This window comes from Bos javanicus, chromosome 6, assembly GCF_032452875.1.
Source record: "Bos javanicus breed banteng chromosome 6, ARS-OSU_banteng_1.0, whole genome shotgun sequence".
NCBI classification, from domain to species: Eukaryota; Metazoa; Chordata; class Mammalia; order Artiodactyla; family Bovidae; genus Bos; species Bos javanicus.
Genome location: NC_083873.1, coordinates 98,038,744 through 98,058,442, shown reverse-complemented (window position 1 = coordinate 98,058,442; position 19,699 = coordinate 98,038,744). Strand labels below are relative to the sequence as shown.

Genomic DNA, 19,699 nt, shown 5'->3' with positions numbered 1-19,699 from the left:
GAGTTGTCATGCTTTGTAATCCTGTCCTACCTAGGATAAAAATTCCTAATACTTCAACTCATCGTCTAATTTCCAGTTCCATTAGTCATCCAGACAGTGTAGTTTTTCTGTGTTGTTCTGGAAGTATATTTCCAGACTGTTCAAGTTAGCCCAGTAACTGTCTGTTTTATACATGTGGACTTGGATCATATGCTGAGGTTTAAGTTCAAACAGGAAGCAGCTGAAGTAGAGAACAGAGACTGAAGCTTTAAGGCTTGGATTCACGTCCTGACTTTGGGAGCCCCTTTCACAGGACATATTGCATACTTTTCTGAGCCCATTTTCTGATAGGTGTCACTTCACACTATTATTGATGAGGCCCTTCTCGGGTGGTCCAGTGGTTGGGGCTCAGTGCTTTCACTGCAGGGGTGTGGCTTCACTCCCTGGTTGGAGAACTGAGATCCCAAGAGCAGGCCATAAAAACCACACAAAACAGTTTTGATGAGAATGTGAGCAGAGGTGTTTTTGTGGACTTTCATAAGGTGGTATTAAGATGCTAAGTGTTACTAAAAAGCATTGTTTTGTTTCTTTGTGTCTAGGTTCATCGTAGTTCATTAGGTTCACCATGGTTCATTAGACCTCCTTACATGTTTCAGTTCATACGTGGCTACATGTGAAGTATTGAGCATATGTGCTGCAGTGGGTGTAAATCATCACCACATTCGTTTTTATACAATTATTGAAAAAAGTCAAACTGATGTGCTGCCTCTCATTTGCAGGTAGGGTTCTTTCACAGTCTACTCCGGGGACTCCATCAAAGACCATAACAATATCTGAAAGTGGTGTTATTGGATCAACTTTAAATTCTACAACACAGACACCAAATAAAATAGCCATCTCACCTTTGAAATCGCCAAATAAGGTAAAAAAAAAAAAAAAAGAATTAGCCACAAATGCCAAGTATTGTGGTTAATGACTTTATTTATATTCCCAAACAATTAATAAGTATTTGGTGAATACCAGATTTAGTAATCGAGAATGTGTGACAGATAAAAAACTTAACTCTAAACGCATAGTAACACAGTAGTCATTTTGCATGCTAAGATGATTTCCATGGCCCATGTGAGTGTGGGTACAACATAAATCTTTTGAATGAAGTATTTTATGTAAGTATGTGATTCCTCTTCAGTTTATATTTGTGCACAATTATTTTCTTTGGGTCAGTCACATACATAGTGATTATAAAATGTTAAATGCAGGTTTTTTGGAAATAGGATATTGATGTCTTCTGCTTAAGCTGTCCTTGATTTTATAGAGAGCTGAGAGTTTGCTGGGTAACAGCACCCAGAGTACTAGAAATTGCCATCAAATGCTGGTTAACATATTACTGGGTTAATACAGTTCATGGAAAGCATTTGAAAACTTGTCATAATTTGTTTCATTTTAACACTGTGAAGTACCTGTCATTTTAGGTGAAGTAGGTAGTCTTAGCTCACTTTCCTAAAACGTACAGATGTCATTATACAGCGCAGCATTTTGAAAAAAGCATATTTGATGGATATGTTCAAGGGAAAAGCCAGGAATCTACTCTGTAAGGTGCCACCCTTGGGATTCCGGAAACACTCCCATTTGTACCTGCCTTTTCATGAATAGAACGAACATTAAATGTTTGCCTTACATGGTTAAAAAGTCTAACTGTTGGCTTCTGTTTCAGTAAGACTTGACTATAAGGTATGAATATGGTGTCTATTACAGTTTATTAAAATGATCTCCTACCTGCATAATAATACAGATAATCATTTACTTAAATGGAATGAATTGAACAGAAATTTTGAGTGCTCACTGCGTGTTCTTCATAGTGATACGCTAGGCTTAAAAGCATAGATAAGCTTGAAGTTTCAGGTAGTTCAGTAGGCAAGTTAGTCTTAAAAGTTAAAAATTACTGTACAGGATTGTCACGGTTACAAGTGGATTGATGAGCCCCACTGAATGCGTCAGGGGTTTTTGTACAAACGCTGCTGTTCTGAAAGGTCTTAACCTTAAAGGTGGTTTGGGCCTTGGCTGTGCGTGGATTGAGGTAATACTTTACATGAAAGCATAGAAGCATGGCCCGTGTATAAATGTAGTGTAGGGAGCTACATTGCTTTGGTAGTGTGAAAGCTGAGGGTGCTAAGGTTAGAAGCAAGGTTGCGCTACCCTCAGGGGAGTTTGGATTTTACTGTTCTTAAAGACTTGCTATGACTTCCTGTTGCTTCTAGGACAATGGTTCTCAACCTTGTCTGCACATTAGAGTCATCTGGGGAGCTCTGATAAATACCAGGGCCTGGTTCTTATCCCCAGGGCCTCTGTTTTAATTGGTCTGGAGTTAGGCCTGGTATCAGGAATTTTTACACTACGTGATTCTGAAGGGGCAGCCTAGATTGAAAACAACTGCTGTGGGATAATATGAAATTTGCATTTTTAAAAAGATGACTCTTGTAGCATAATGAAAGATAGGTTGGAGGAAGGTAAGCCTGGATTTTAGAAGAGACCAGGTAGGTTAGTTATTCTCAATCTTGGCTGCACTTGCGAAGCGCCAGGGGACCTCTTGGAAAACCTCATGGCTGGCCTCTGTCTGATCCCATTTAAATCAGTCTCTGGGCTGGGGCCTAGGTATTAAAAATAATATTTAAAAAATTTAAGGTGTAGGCCACACAACATTGTAAAGCAATTATACTCAAATTTAAAAATAATAATAATAAAGTATAGGCCAGGGTAGAGAATCATTAAATTAGATTGTTATAGTACTTCAGATTCGAGCTAGATTAGTAGCTCAAGGGCCAGGGAGAAGAGATGTGTTTAAGACATAATGACCAGATGCCAGGGTGTTCGGAAGAGGGAGACTCTGGGGGATGACGCCTAGATTCCTAACTTGAGTAACAAGGGTAGGTGGTGGCACTGTGGACTGGTACATGGGCTGTATTTGATAGCATACAAGTAAGAACTTGCTTTATTTTCCTTTTATCCTTGACTTTAGCCCCGTTGAATCTTCCTTCCCTGCCTCTTTGACAAGACATCATTTTTACTATAAGAATGAGCCTTATTGCAATGATTAAATTCAAAGTTATGAAAAGTCTACTCCAAATCTTACATCCAGTTGAGTGGAGGTAACTTACACCTAATCATGACTCAGGGTCCATGCAGTGGAGGGGCACTGTGTTTTACTTCACTCTTCCACTTCCTCCCTCTTTCTGCGTTGGGCTTCGGATTGGCAGGAAGATTAGAAGAGAAAGGACGGAGTTTTATGTGACGGGACTGTTGTAGTCCAGCTGCCGGTGCCCTGTGTGGCAGGTGTCCAAGTGTGGCCTTTAGCGTTGTGCGTTTAGGACGGTTTCTGCAGGCCGCATGGTGTGCCCACACTGCCCAGGTCCCTGTCTGGAACACACCCCAATGGCCTTTGGCAGTCTTCTCGCTCTCTTTTCCTCGTGTAGTCCACCTACAGCCTGTTACTGCTGAGTATCCTTCCTCTAGATGGCACATGTCTTTGGCCTAGCAAATGCTTTATCCTTTCCACAACATCTCTTTGGCTAATGGGAAACCTATAGAACCCAGTGGTAGAAGCATAGCTCATCTAACTGTGGTCCTCTGTGTCTTTGCTCTGTTGTTTTTTTCAACCTCTTTTTTAAAAATTACTTATTTATTGATTGATTTTACCTTTGGCTTTGCTTGCCAGCTCTCTCTAGCTATGGTGAGCAGAGACTATTCTTCACTGCAGTGAGCGGACTTCTCATTGCTGTGGCTTCTCTTTTGCAGAGCACAGACTCTGGGCACACAGGCTTCAGTAGTTGGAGCTCATGGGCTCAGTAGTTGTGGCTTTTGGGCTTAGTTGTGCTGAGGCATGAGGGATCTTCCTGGACCAGGGATCAAACTCTTATCCCCTGCATTGGCAGGCAGATTCTTATCTACTGTACCACCAGGGAAGTCCCTCCATCTAACCTCTTGCTTTTTACAGGCTGGGACCCATGTTCACATAAGGCCTAAATTCCTGGGGATGTATGTCAGGTCCTTCTGGTGGCTACACCCAAATGGGCTTAAGAGTTCCTTTATCTCAGTATATCGCCAGCCAAAGATTGAGATGTCAAGTTTCCCAGTCTGTCCCAGAGATTTTCTGGGGGAACCCCTGCCCTTGTTCTCACTAAGGTGTAAAGCCCTGTTGTCTATGTTTATGAATTCACTTCTGTTTCTGGTCTGTTTTGTTTCATTTTCAATAGGCAGCAGGTGGATAATAGGGGTACTATGTTCTAGCAACTCACTCTGGCATGGATGGTTTGTTCTTTTTAGAGAATAGGGGGGCTTATCATTTGCCGTTCTCACTAGAGCCACATTTTAAGACAGGAGAGAACTCCCATTATCCCTTTATCCTAGAGAGGAAATACAGAAGGAATAGCCGGTTTGGGCAAAAAGATATTGTTTAGCTCTTGGAGCTGTTTGTCATTGAAGTGCCCACTGCCTGTCTAAAGGAGAATGTCCATTAGGAAGCTGAATATAGGTGGTGGCTAAAACTGTGCAGATGGATGAAGTCAGCCAGGGAGCATGAGGTTGTGTGTGGAGTGAAAAGAAAGGCAGGACTGAACCACAGAATATTAAGAGTGGGTAGAAGAAAAGAAGCCAATGGAAGAGAAGGAATAAGAGAGGTAGCATGAGAAACTTAAAAAAGTGGGAAGGGAAGATGGTCTCAAATTTCAAATGTTAAGAAGAATCAGTCAATTAAGAAAAAGACTAAAAAAATCAGGATTTGCTGGAGATGTCCTTGCTCCCATTAATCTAAAGTGATCAAAAGAAACCTCAAACACCGATACTTCCTTCCCTGCCAGCACTCACAATCTGACCATCATCTTCCTTGAATCTGCCAGGACTTTTCTCATTATTTATTCTTATTTATATGGTACTGGCTATCATCAAAAGAGCCAGACTCCTTGATTACCTTTCCTTTCTCACATCTGATCTCCTTGAAGTCGTCAGTATCTTCTGTCTCCTTACCCGCTGCCGCTGCTGCTGCTAAGTCACTTCAGTCGTGTCCGACTCTGCGATCTCATAGACGGCCTTCCACCAGGCTCCCCCATCCCTGGGATTCTCCAGGCAAGAACGCTGGAATGGCTTGCCATTTCCTTCTCCAGTGCATGAAACTGAAAAGTGAAAGTGAAGTCGCCTAGTCCAGTCTGACTCATCAAGACCCTGTGGACTGCAGCCTACCAGGCTCCCCCGTCCATGGGATTTTCCAGGCAAGAGTACTGGAGTGGGGTGCCATTGCCTTCTTCGCCTTACCCACTACCCACCTCCAACTCTTGAAACCCTCCCGCCATACCCTATCTGGGGTTCACAAGCAAAATAATCCCCTAAGCCCTCAACCTCTTCACCGAGATTGTTTTATCTTTTTCTCTAACGGATACCTGACTCTTCCTGATGGCACTGTTTCCCCTGCAGACCTCCTGAGTGTGGGCTGTGCTTCCACCCCACCATCGAGCCTGGACGGGGGTACCTATTATGTGTCCAGACGTCTGTTTTGTTCCTGTTCTGTTCTTTTTAAAGTGCATGCATGCATGCTAAGTCACTACAGTCATGTCCAACTCTTTGCGGTCCCATGGGCTATATCCTGCCAGGCTCCTCTGTTCATGAATCCTGGGATTCTCCAGGCAAGAATACTGGAGTGGGTTGCCATTCCCTTCTTCAGGGGATTTTCCCAACCCAGGGATCAATCCCATGTCGCTTACTTCTCTTGCATTGGCAGGTGGGTTCTTTACGACTGCCACTACGCCAAAAGTGTGTATGTATCTCAATTTTAAAGCTTCTTGGACCTCTCATTTATTGTCTTTTATTTTTGGAAAATTTGGACTATATCTCTTCAACTCTTTCTTCTGCCTCATTCTTTCTTTCTCTTCATTCTAGGACTCTGGTTTCAAAAGGGCCAGACTGAGATCGTTCTGAAGCTCTTGGATGCTCTGTTCTGCTCCCTCCCCACTTTTTCTTTGTTTCACTTCGGTCATTTCTGTTGACCTGTCTTCAAATTAATTGATTCTTTCCTTAGTTGTGTGGAATCTACTTAAGGGCCCACTGAAGGACTTCATCCCTGATAATTGTTTATCGTATTTCTGTCATTTCCATTCGGCTCTTTTTTATAATTTCCGTCTCTCTACTGAGACTCCCCTCCGTTCATTGCATGTTGTTTTCCTTTCCCGCTAGGCCTGTTAACATTTTGATCATAGTTATTTTAAAGTCCTTATCGGATGGTTGCAGCATTCAGGTTATCTTTAAGTCTGGCTTTCATTTTAGAATGCCATCTGGGCCTTTTTTTTTTTTTTTTTTTAAAGCTTATACATCTAGAATGGGGAATCTATTAAAGGTGAATAACTTAGCACAAGCACTGAAGCTGGGTTGTTGATTTTTAACAAATCTGATTAGAAAGACTTCAGGACAGTTAAATTTTTGGATACCTGAAGTTCAGAAAATAAATATTTGTAGAGTGTGGGTCTGGGACAGTTGGATCAAAGAAACAAGGGTTAGAAACCTCAAAACACTTTCTTTCTCACTAATTTGGTCTTACAAGTAAATATTCTTAAAATGTAAGGCCTGGTCACCCTTTACCTGATGTTGATGGATGGGTTCTTTTTTTTTTTTCCCCTGGCTATCTTTATAATGAACACAAATACATTTTCAAATATCCTGCTCTTTACCTTTAAAAGTCTCTGGAAGTTAACCTGGACATCCTTGAAACTACCTTATTCACACTCTTGTCGGTTTTTCTCTCCTACCCAGGGGAGTGCTCCTCTTTTTTGGCCTTATTTGGCAAACAGGGAAGATCTGTTGGTAATTGAATCACCACATAGCCATTTAGGATGCAGAATGTACTTCAGTTCCAGGGGAGGAATTTCAGAGCATAAGCTGTGTACAAATGAAAAGTTTCTTATTCCTCTGAAATCTATGACCAGTACAACTTCTTGAACTCTTTCTACTTCTGAGCCTTCTAGCATGGGTAGAATTCTGTAAAGCTTCTTCTATAATTAAACTCTAGACTCAACATTTTACTATAGTTGCTTTATCATTTATTTACCCATCCTTCTCTCCATTAATCATCTTATTTTTAAAATGCATTTCAAAGTAAGTTGCACATATTCAGTATACTTCTCCCCCCATATTCCAAGCATACCATTAACTAGAATTCTCTGTTTGTTTAGAGGGTTTTCTTTTTCGTTTTGAGGAATAATTCACATATACTGAAATATGCAAATCTTAAAGGTACAAATATGCAAATCTTAAACATTCGGATGTTTTCAGCTTAAATGTATACATCTATACAACAGAAAAGTCCTCTGTGAAGATAAAGAACATTATCACCACCATAAGAAGTTAATAATTTAAAAAATGTTTTTTCCTATTTCTGAACGTATTACGGTAAACAGTGCACGTGTCATTTGGTAGGTTTTGGTCGTATTTCCTAGAAACTGACAAAACAAATGACTGCGGATTATTAAAAATTAGTTTGCTAGTACTTCAGAGAGTTTCCAGTTTTCTTTTCCTACTAAACTGAAGGAGGACATAAGTAAGTTTATAGGTCATTAGAAATAATTTTTGATGGTAGAATACAATGTGATTTTGGATATAAAATTCAGAAGGAATTCTAAGTATTAATGTATATTATTATAATAAATATCTTTGTTCATATATATAGATTTATGAAAATAAAGTTTTTCAGTGTTTATTTAAAAATAGGAATAGAATTGATGCTGAACTCTCACTCTAGTGATATATAATATACATTTATGGATACAGGAAGTAATCTTTTAAAATGAGTCTCATCATCTTATGGAGTGATGCATTCCAATAAAATTTTTATATTGTAATAATCACAGTTTGTAATGTATTTGTTGTTTTCAGTGTTTGTGTTATGAACTCAGTTAAGACAAAATTATTTAACACATAGAGCTTTACATAAAGGGTAATGTGTGTGCTCAGTCATGTCCGACTCTTTATGACCCCATGGACCGTATCCTGCCAGGCTCCTCTGTTCATGGGATTCTCCAGGCAAGAATACTGGAGTGGGTTACCATTCCCCTCTCCAACATCAGGGTGATACAAAATGTTTTTAAATTTTCAGTTTATATACATCTTTTTGTTTCAGAGAATTATGATAAAAGAATTTCAAGGGTAAAAATGTTACACTAGAATAAAATTTTTTGAGGATATGGAATTCAAGCACAAGTTCATAGAGGAAAAGGAATAATGTAAATTTCTGACTGCTGAAGAGTTCTTTATATATATTTTAAAAATGTAATAGATACTGGTGAGTGTCAAATCACTATGTTGACTTGATTCCATTGAATACATTTAAAAAAGTAATGTGACGGTTTTATTTTTGTTAATGCTAATATTTATAATGGGCTAGAAATTACAGTAAACTGAATGATGTGCTCAGTCTCCCTGAAGATTATCTCCATTCCAGCCAACTTGAACAGGGAAAAGTCAGGGAAAAGGTACATGGTGGTACATTTATGGACCAGACCAGATGCATGGTGCAGTTTTCACCTCCCTAGGTCTTGCGGCCTTACCTTGACTTCAAGGGAGCCTAGGAAATGCAACCTGGTTGTATGCAGGAAGCAGAAGAGAGTTTGGATTTTGGTTAGCAGCAAGTAGTCTATAATGTAATTGTCCACCTCACTCCAGTACTCTTGCCTGGAATATCCCATGGACGGAGGAGCCTGGTAGGCTGCAGTCCATGGGGTCGCTGAGGGTCGGACACGACTGAGCAACTTCACTTTCACTTTTCCCTTTCGTTGGAGAAGGAAATGGCAACCCACTCCAGTGTTCTTGCCTGGAGAATCCCAGGGACTGGGGAGCCTGGTGGGCTGCCGTCTATGGGGTCGCACAGAGTCGGACACGACTGAAGTGACTTAGCAGCAGAGTAAGTAGTGCTATATTAACACAAGTAATTGACATGAATTAGGCAATAAACTGGAAGCCTGAACAATAATGAAGATTTCCTGTTATTAAGAGTCACTCTTGGAGACTTCCCTGGCAGTCCAGTGGTCAAGTCTCCATACTTCCAGGGTAGTACAAGTTGGATTCCTGGTCAGGGAAATAAGATCCCACGTGCTGCATGTTGCAGCCGATAAATAGACAGAGTCACTCTTTCCTTCCCTGTTTGTGAATGGCTGTCAGTAGGTCAGTGTGTGCTGTGTGCTGAGGCTGTGGAAACTATGGAAGAGCTTATGGTGGTTGGTCAGACAGAATTGAATGCATGTAAAATAATAGCAAACAATGAAATAGGTGCTAAGTTGTGTGTATAGGCAAGGTGAGGTGAAACTAAAGAGAAGAGAAAAAGAAGTCCTGGGATTCCTTCATTCTACACTCAGCAATACCTGCCATGTGTTAGGGGCTGTACTCTTTGGGGAAATAGAGCAAAAATAGACATGTGGGACCTAAAGTCTGTGAAGGTGTGGGAGGGAATGTGACAGAAATGACTTTAAATGATATACAAAAGTATAAAATTACAAAAGCTCAAGTGATGATATGAACTCCTATATAAGAGGATTCAGCTGCAGTTGGGATGATCAGAGAAGGCATCCCTGAGCTAAGATTTTTTTTAATGGGTAGAATTGGAATGGATGTCAGCCACAAGAGTGAAGGATTGGAGGTGAAAATACTTATAATGTACACATATGTATACCTATGAGATACATGCATACAGAGTAGTAAGATTGGATTGGATTGACTCTGATTGGAATTAGTAATCCTTTGCAGGGAGTGGAGAACATATAGAGATAGGGTTCAATTTTGGATAATTTTCAAAACCAAGCAAATTTAGACTTAATTTTGTCATTTAATGAAGACTTATAAAATGTCTCTAATTAGGCAGTGTTTGTGTGGTGGATTCAAAGCAGCTAGAGATGAATCATGAGTTGATTTTGAATTTGTTTTACATATATCCAGGTAAGAAGTGATATGAGCAATGATGTTATTGGGAAGTTGAGAGAACACTTTTGGGACAGGTTTCAGGAGTTGATAGCTTCTGCTTTTGCTGTGAGTCTCTTAAATGGGGATGGTCCTGTGAGTACAGTTTGAAGTGAAGGGGATCTGTTTTCCTGATAAACTTTAGCATAGGTTGTTTCAAGATTGATTAAGAGTTAGAGTTAGGGTGACTGCAGGTTCCTAGTCCCATTAATTCAGTTGCCTAAGTTACTTTGTAGATAAGTGTGTTTCTCATATCAGCACCCATTAGCAGAGAATTTCTTTTCTATGTTACTATGTTGGTTTTGTTTTTATGCTTTTATAATTAATGATGTTTGAATGCCTTTGGGGTCCTGTTGCACTATTATTAAAAACTTTTTTAATATAGAAATTTATAATATGCTAAAAAGTTAGAATAGTATAATTAACCCCTGTGTACCCTTCATCCAACTTTGGAATTATCCACTATTGTGTTATCATCTGTAACACTTCCCACTTTTTTAAAAAGTAAATCATGTCATTTTATCTGTAGGTATTTTGTTATGTATGTAAAAGATAGGGACACTTTTTCTTTTAACTTATTCACATTCCATTAATGCCATTAAATACCTAGTTAATTCACATTTCCCTAGGCACCTAAATTTTTACACTGTGCTTGAACTTGGGATTCAGAAAAGTTTGTGAGTGAATGCTATTTCCCTTACTTTCCTCCTCTTCCTTTTTTCCTCTTGCCCTTTAAAAAAAAAAATCTAGTTGTTTACATCCTATATTTTTCATAGCCTGGAGTTTGCTGGTTGCATCGCTATGGTACCATTTAATTTTGAGAATTTCTGGAATATAACTCAGATGACTCCTGTATCTTTAGACAGTAGCATATGTTTTGCAGGTATTTTCTTCCAGTCTTCGGCTTGTCTTTTAATTTTTTTTAACAGTGTCTTTTACAGAGCAGAAGTTTTCAGTTTTAATGAAGTTTGACCCTTCAGTTTTTTCTTTCATGGATTGTACTTTTGGTATTGTATCTAAAAAAGTCATCACCAAACCCAGGGTAACCTAACTTTTCTGCTGTTATCTTCCATGAGCTTTGTCGTTTAGTTTTATAGTTTTTAGGTCTGTGATCATATGTGAAAAATGTCAGATCTGTATTGAAAGTCACTTTTTGTGTGTGGATGCCCTGTTGTCCCAGCATCATTTGTTGAAAATAACCTTTCTCCGTTGAATCGCCTTTGTTCCTTATCCAGAGGTCAGTTGCTCTGTTTGTATGGATCTACTTCTGTGCTCTCTTGTTTATCAGTCATTTTTAGTTTGCCAGCATAACTGATTTAAAGATCTCAAACATTTATATTTTAAAAATTCTTCATATTTGTGTGTCTTCTGGACTCTTCCTCTGAACTCTGATGCTCTTTGGGTGGTTTGTCTTTTTTGTTTGTTTGCAAACTAAAACAAGCTCATAGCATGTTATGTAAAGTACTCCTTTGTTATCAGTGTGGTTACAAACCTTTTTCTCAGTTGGTTTCATCTTTGTATTCTTGCCAGATATTTTGCACATTAAATTTTTCAAAATAGTGTCTTAAGTTGTGAATTTTGAGTTTTTGATCTATGCTTAGGGAAGTCTTCCTTACTCCCAGTATTTTATTTATCCATTAAAAAATTATTACCTGTTTTTATGTAATTATTTTGCATATAATATTTTATTACAAATTAAGCACAAGAACAAATAGATTTATTCTTGTTTTTTAAGCATGATGGAATGGTTAAATTTATATTCACCTGTCTACCAGTTTGATCCTGACTGATTTATATAACACATCTTGCAGGATGGGCATCTAATTTTTATATTGTGGTAAAATACACACAGCATGAAATTTGCCATCTTTGTATACATGTTTAAGTGTTCAGGTCAGTGGTATTAAGTGCATTCATACTGTTGTGCAGTCTTCTGCACCATCCATCTCCAGAGCACTTTCCGTCTTGGAAAACTCAGGCTCTGTGCCCATTCTCCCCTCTCCCTAGCCCTTGACAGCCACTAATCTATTTTCTGTCACTGGGATTTTGGCTACTCTACTTCATAAAACTGAGATTATAGATTATTTGTCCTTTACTCGTTATTGGCTTATTTCGCTTAGCATAGTGTCCTCAAGGTTCACCAATCAGAATTTCCTGCCTTTTTAAGGCTAGATGATTAATGCTCCATGGTATGTATATTCATTTGTGGATGGACACTTGGATTGTTTCTATATATTAGCTCTTATGATTAACGTTACTATGAACATTAGGTGTACAAATATCTCTTGGAGACCCTGCTTTGAATTCATTTCTTTAAAATCTCTCTAATAATGTGGTCCTTTTTTATTGAATTTTTTTAAAAAATTATTTTTAATTGAAGGATAATTGAGTCATTTCTAATGAGGTATATGAACCTAGAGCCTGTTATACAGAATGAAGTAAAAAAAAGAAAAACAAGTATCATATATTAATGTGAATATATGGAATCTAGAAAGATGGTACTGATGAATCTATTTGCAGGGCAGCATAACTATAATTATATATAATTCCCTGGTAGCTCAGCTGGTAAAGAATCCGCCTGCAATATAGGAGACCCTGGTTTGATTCCTGGGTTGGGAAGATCTTCTAGAGAAGGGATAGGCTATCCACTGTAGAATTCTTGGGCTTCTCTTGTGGCTCAGCTGGTAAAGAATCTACCTGCAATGCAGAAGACCTGGGTTCGATCCCTGGGTTGAAAAGAATACCCACTCCAGTATTCTGACCTGGAAAATTCCATGGACTGTATAGTCCATTGGGTTGCATAGAGTCAGACATGACTGAGAGACTTTCACTTTCAGTGGAGATGCAGACATAGAGAAGAGAGCTGTGGACATGGGGGAGAAGGAGAGGGTGAGACAAATGGAGAAAGAAGCATGAAAGCATATACACTACCATATGTAAACTAGATAGCCAATGGAAATTTGCTGTATGGCTCAGGGAACTCAGACAGGGGCTCTACCCCCAGAGGGGTAGGAGGGGTGGGAGCTGGGAGGGAGGTTCAAGAGAAGGGGACATATGTATACCTACGGCGAATTCATGTTGATGCACTGCTTTCAGTTCTTTGGAGTCTATACCCAGAAGCTGAATTTCTGGATCATATGGTAATGCTATATTTAATTTTTTGAGGAATCACAATAACTGTACTATTTTACATTCCCACCAACAATGCACAAGGGTTCTCATGTCTTTGTGTTCTTGCCAACACTGTTTTTCTGATAGTAGCCATCCTAGTGTATGTGAGGTGGTATGTCATTGTAGTTTTCATCTTTCACTAATGATTAATGATGTTCGAGTATTTTTTCATGTATTTATTGGTCATTGTATATCTTCTTTGTTGTCCAGTCACTCAGTCGTGTCCAGCTCTTTGCAACTTCATCCTGGAGTTTGCTGAAACTCATGTCCATTGAATTGATGATGCCCTGATGGTTTAGTCACTAAGTTGTGTCCAACTCTTGTGATCCCAAGGACTGTAGCCTACCAGGCTCCTCTGTCCATGGGATTTTCCAGGCAGAAATACTGGAGTGGTTTGTCATTTCCTTCTCCAGGGGATCTTCCTGTCCAGGGATCGAACCCAGGTTTCCTGCACTGCAGGCAGATTCTTTACCATCTGAACTACCAGGTGATGATACTTTGCAGAAATATATGTTCAAATTCTTGGCCCATTTTTTAATTGGTTTGTTTGAATTTTAGAAGTTCCCTATATATTTTGGATCTCAACCCCCCCCACTAGACATATGATTTGCAAATTTTCTGCTGTTTTGTGAGTTACCATTTTACTCTGTTGACAGTGTCTTTTGAGGCATAAAATTTAAAAATAGCTGCTACACCTAGGGTGGAAGCACGGAGTCCTAAACACTGAACCACGAGGGGATTCCCTGCTTTCTGGTTTTTATAAGACTGCTGCCTCCTAAATCACATTGTCTAAACTTGCCTGATATGGTCATTTGACCCTTTCCTTGAATGCTCCCATAGATTCTAACACATCACATTTAAATTACTTATCTTTGTCACTGTAACTGTGAATAAAGCATAAATTAGGTTAATATCCATGAAAAACTGGCAAATGAACACCTTACATCTTTTTTGTAATATTTCACCAGTCAGTACATTAGTGCCAAAAGTTTTAGTATCCATTCCAAGGTTTGACTCTGTCTTTAGTCATGTAATATTTATAATATCTATCTTTTCTCATTTTCTCATTTGTTTCTTATAGCTTGAAAGCATTTTAAAGCTTTCAAATTGGTAGGTTTATTTTAGTAACCTTAAGTTTGGAAATTAGGATAATATAAACATAGTTTTTCCATGATGATAAGGTCTATAAACATTCTGTCACAAATTTCTGAAAAGCATATTAAGATGGAACCCTATAAATTCCTAATTTCAAACTATGTTATAAAACTGTAATAGTCAAAACAGTGTGGTATTGGTATAAACACAGAAAAATTGATCAGTGGAACACAATAGAGAGCCCAGAGATAAACTCATGTGTATGTGATCAATTAATTTGTAATCAATTAATTTGTAAAAAAGGAGCCAAGAATATACGGTGGATATTGGGAAACCTGACAGCTACATGCAAAAGAATGAAACTGAACCACTCTCTTGTACCACACACAAAATTTAACTCAAAGTGGATTAAAGACTTGTATGTAAGACCTGAAAGTATAAAACTCCTAGAAGAAAACATAGGAGGTGGTACGGTCCTTGACATTGGTCTTGGCAGTTTTTAAATAAGTTTGGGAAACATACACCATACCCATCTAGGAGATCTGTCATGCTCGTTGGCATATTAAAGACTCTTAAGAATTCCCATAGCAAAGGGCTTTGTCTAACTTTGTTTACCTCAGGGCTTCATAATTAATGTGATAAAAGTAGATTGTTTTATGTACTACCTGATCTTGAAGAGCTTATGTTAAAGAACAAGCTTTAAAGAACAACAAGTTTAAAGAACAAACTTCAGTAAGTGGTACCCAACCAGCATTGAGGAAAGTTATTATTCTGATTTTGCAGTAGATTAAACAAATAGTATCTTAATATCTGTTCAAAACAAGGAGATTTGTGTAGGTGTCCCAAAGCAGTATAAGAATTTCATTCAGTGGTAACATTCTACCCTGCACAGATAGAGACAAAGTTATAAAGAAGCATTAGGTTGCTTGACAGAGTATGCACAAGATTGAGACAAACTGGAACCAAAACTCATATGTCCAAACATTTGTTTCTAAGCTGTGTTTACAAACAGAATCAAATTTTAAAGTATACTCCTCCCCCTCAAAAAAAAGCCAACATATTTATATGGAACCCCACAAATTCAGGGTTTGGATATTGATTGAGCCCTCTGTCTATCTCCAACTTCACTAAATAAGAATCCTCATTTATAGAACAAGAAGAGTATTTTATTATTCCTTTTTTTCCCCCTTTAAGGAAAATCTTCAATTAAGCAAGGACTTGTGGTATTTGCTAATTAGAAAACAATAAAGAAGTATATCCCTGTATAATTATTACCTTGATATTTAAGTAAAAATGGCTTAAAAATAGTACAAAAAAATCAAGTCCATGTTTTTCAGGACAACCACTGATGCATGTTAAATGTAGCTAGTTTGAATATAAATTATTCTTTTTTTAACCCAACTGTCAGTGGGGTTAATCAGGAATAACAATAACTGAAGATTTTTACTGAATGTATGTGAACTATTTTTCTGCGGATGTGGTATGTTCAGCGAGACATGCCTTCACGTGAAGTTTCTCAGGCTTCTCCAAGGAAGGTACCAATTTGTGAATTCTTAAAGCAGTTAAGTGTAGTATTCAAATGCTTTTGTCTTTTACAAAATTAGTAGCTTTGATATGTTACTTAGTTTATTTTAGGTGTTAAAAAATGCAGTTTACTCAGTGGTTGCCAAGAATTAGGGTTGTGACTATAGAGGGAAGTGCAGTAGAGTCTATTGGTGGTAATGGAAGAATTTTGTATCTTGATGGTGATGTAGGTTACATGAATTTATACAGTCTTTAGTGTACATACACAAAAGTGCATAAAAACTGATGAAATCTGAGTACGGTCTGGTCTGTGGTTTAGTTGATAGCATTATACCAAATGTCCATTTCCTGGTTTTAATAACGTCCTATGGTTATATGAGATGATTTTTTGGGGAGAGGGGAAAGTGCATATGGGAAGTTTGTATTAGTTTTGTAATTTCTTGTGAAATCTAAAATTATTTCAAAATTAAAAAGTTTTTTAAAATGCTATTTATACTTCTATTCAGTATTCTGTGGTGGTGGTTTAGTTGCTAAGTCATGTCTGACTTACAGTCTGCATGGACTGTAGCCTGCCAGGCTCCTCCTCTGTGCATGTGATTCTCCAGGCAAGAATACTGGAGTGAATTGCCATTTCCTTCTCCAGAGGATCTTCCAGACCCAGGGATCTAACCCTGGTCTCCCACATTGCAGGTGGATTCCTCACCATCTGAGCCACCAGGGAAGTCCAAATGTCTACAGTAGGAGGCATTACAATGTCTTAACTTAAGAAAATGGGCTTCAGAGTTGGCTCTGGTTCAAACCCTAACTCAGCTGCTCTTAGCTATGTGAACTTGGGGAAGTTAACTAAATCTATCTGAGCTTCAGTTTCTCCATCTATAATGGGCATAATGATAATACAAATAGCAGTTCACATTTTTTTAGTGTTATATCAATAATATGTGATTAGTTACTGTTTGTACCTCATATAATTTAACTCAGTTAATTCTTATAACAATCCTATGTGAAAGGTGCCATTTTAAGATTTTCAAATAAGGAAACTTAGCTCAGAGAAGCTAAGTTACTTGCATAAGGTCACTCACCTAGGTACTGTTGGAACCAAGATTAAAACTCAGTCTGGATGTTCTGTTTTTGACTATACGAAACTAGCTTGTGAAGACCAACCATCCCACCAAGAACAACTAAAAAGAAAACGTATTTGTAAAATTCGTTTGAAAGCATTGGAGACCCACCAAGGGACCCAGAACCTTATAGGTCACCATCTTGAAGTCAAGGGAAGCCTAGAGAAGTCGCCTGGTGTTCAGTGTGACCCTTTGTCTTAGGGCATTTGTGAGGTGTGGCTGAGAGACTGAGAAGAAAAGCGCAAAGTGGTCCCAGAGAGTTGAGGAGCTGAACAGACCTTCAGTCTTACAGGCCTCAAGGACAAAACTTTGGGTTCAGGCCCCCAAAAGGAGAAGGAAGCTAGGTAAAGCCTGGAGTCCTAGTCGGGGGAGGAGTGAACCTGCCCCTACTCTTAACTGCCTGCCAGAAGCTGACTTGAATGCTTTCTGGAGGAAAACAAAAACATTCTGAGCCTCAAATTATTTACTTAATTTTTCATAAACAGTGCCTGGTACTCAGTCAAAAATCATTAAGCGTATCAGGCAACCAAAGTATTCAGAACAGGTATAGGTAGTATAATTATCAGATTGGCTTTTTAAATAACTAAGATTAATATATTCAGGAATTTAAAAGCTATGACAAACCTAGACAGCATATTAAAAACCAGAGACATCACATTGCCAACAAGGTCTGTGTAGTCAAAAGCTGTGGTTTTTCCATTAGTCATGTGTGGGTGTTAGAGTTGGACCACAGAGAAGGCTGAGTTCCGAAGAATTGACACTCTCAAACTGGGATGCTAGAGAAAAGTCTTGAGAGTCCTTTGGACAAGCAGGGAGATCAAACCAGTCAGTCTTAAAGGAAATCAACCCTGAACATTCATTGGAAGGACACACTGAAGCTCAAGCTCCAGTTCTTTGGCCACCTGATGCAAAGAACCGACTCATTGGAGGTGACCCTGATGCTGGTAAAGACTGAAGGCAGGAGGAGAAGGGGGCAACAGGAGATGAGGTGGTTGGATGGCATCACTGACTCAATGGACATGAGTTTGAACAAACTCCAGGAGACAGTGAAGGACAGGAAACCTGGTGTGCTGCAGCCCATGGGGTTGCAAAGAGTTAGACACGACTTTGTGACTGAACAACAATTTAACAAGACAAAGAACTCCAGCAGGGAATTAAAAGCTATAAAAAGGATCAGATGAGTATTTTCAAACTGAAAGCTTAAAACAGATTAAGAATTCAGTAGATGAGTTTGTCAGCAAAAGAGATACAAATTAAACAAAAAGGATTAAATATTTTTTGAGAAACAAAGGGTAGAGAATTTCTCAGCAGACCAGTACTTAAGGAAATCCTAAAGTGAGTTCTTTAGGCAGAAGGAAAACAATCCCAAATGGAAGCAGAGAAAGAGTATAGAAAGGATGGAAAGGGTACATTTGTGGGTATATTTAAATTAATATCTTACAGAGTTTCAATTAAATGGAGAATTTAAAAATATTTACATATTTTTGTAACACAAAGATGGGGCAGGAATAAATGATGTTAGTGTTCTGTGGTTCTTCCATTGTCTGGGTGATATTTAAAGTACTGATTTAATTCCAACATTGAACATTGTAGTCTCTAGGGTAATACTATATAAAAATAGTAACTATATATAAATAACAAACTACCATGGGGGGAATAAATAATAAAACATTTAACCCTAAAGCAGGCAAAAAAAGAGAGGAAAAGGGACAGAAGAGGACAGGTTGTTCAGATAGGGATTAGTTCAATGGTAGATTTAAATCCACATAGTTATTTAACTGTTAGATGTAAATAGATGTATACTGATAAAAAATATAGTCAGATCTGATTTTGTCCTCAGAGACCCAGTTATATACAGCATGTAAGAGTTGTAGTGTGAAGTTTAGAGAAATTGAGAGAATTCTCTGGCAGTGAAGTGGTTAGGATTCAGCGTTTTCACTGCCATGGCCCAAGTTCGATCCTTGGTCAGGGAACCAAGATCTTGAAAGCTGCGTGGTGAGCCAAAAGAAAAAAAAAAATTGAAAGTAGAGTTGGAAACACAGTATACTGTGCAAACTTATCTAAACCAGCCCCCATATTTGCGGCTTGCTGTACCTAGCTCCTAATGTGATTGTTAGATTCAAATTCGATAATCTTAGTGTTTTCAGAAGCACTGCCCTCTGTGTGTATTAAGTATGCAGTAAATTTAATTATTATATCTGAAGCACCTTGTTTCTGTAACAAAATTTTTCTTTTTTATTAAAGATGAATGTTAATTGAAATATAGTTCACTTACAGTGTTGTGTTAGTTTCAAGTGTACAACAAAGTGAGTCAGTTATACATGTATGTATCTATTCTTTTTCAGATCATCTTCCCTGATGAGTTATTGTCAGATATTGAATATAGTCCCCTGTGCTATACAGTAGGTCTTTGTTGTTCATTTCATATAGAGTAACATGTATTTGTTAATCCCAAATCCATAGTTTATCTATCCTCCCCCTCTTTCCCCTGCCTTGTTTCTTAAAATAATATTCTTTTTCCCTTTAGAGTTGATGTCCCAAAGATAATGTCTCTTGCATCATTATACACCTGACTCATAGGTTGCTTGACTCTTAAGTAGCTTCCATATGTATACATTTTTTTAAGCTTTATATTTTCATTTAACTCACTGACCATCAACCTGTTTTATCTTTATTTTAAATCTGCTTTGTGGTGCCTCTGCCTAGTGATAATTGTGAATTATTTTATGCTGAAGTAATGTACTTTGACTACTACTTGGAGAGTTGCCAAACTAAAGTGACACTCTTCCTTTTTCCCTGTACTTTTATGAAAATGGTCAAATTCTTCA

General features: G+C 38.2%; 1 protein-coding gene across 11 annotated transcripts in view; it reads left to right on the top strand.

Moving 5' to 3' along the window:
• The window catches only part of LIN54 (lin-54 DREAM MuvB core complex component), a 64,750-nt gene that overhangs the window by 27,187 nt on the left and 17,864 nt on the right, over window positions 1-19,699 (top strand). For 10 of the 11 annotated variants that reach the window (XM_061420654.1, XM_061420648.1, XM_061420659.1 and 7 more), the window contains one exon: window positions 759-901. The exons of the other annotated variant lie outside the window; for it this stretch is intronic. In XM_061420654.1, coding sequence (XP_061276638.1) covers window positions 759-901 — 143 coding nt within the window. The remainder of the gene's footprint in view (window positions 1-758; window positions 902-19,699) is intronic. 11 annotated transcript variants of the gene reach the window in all.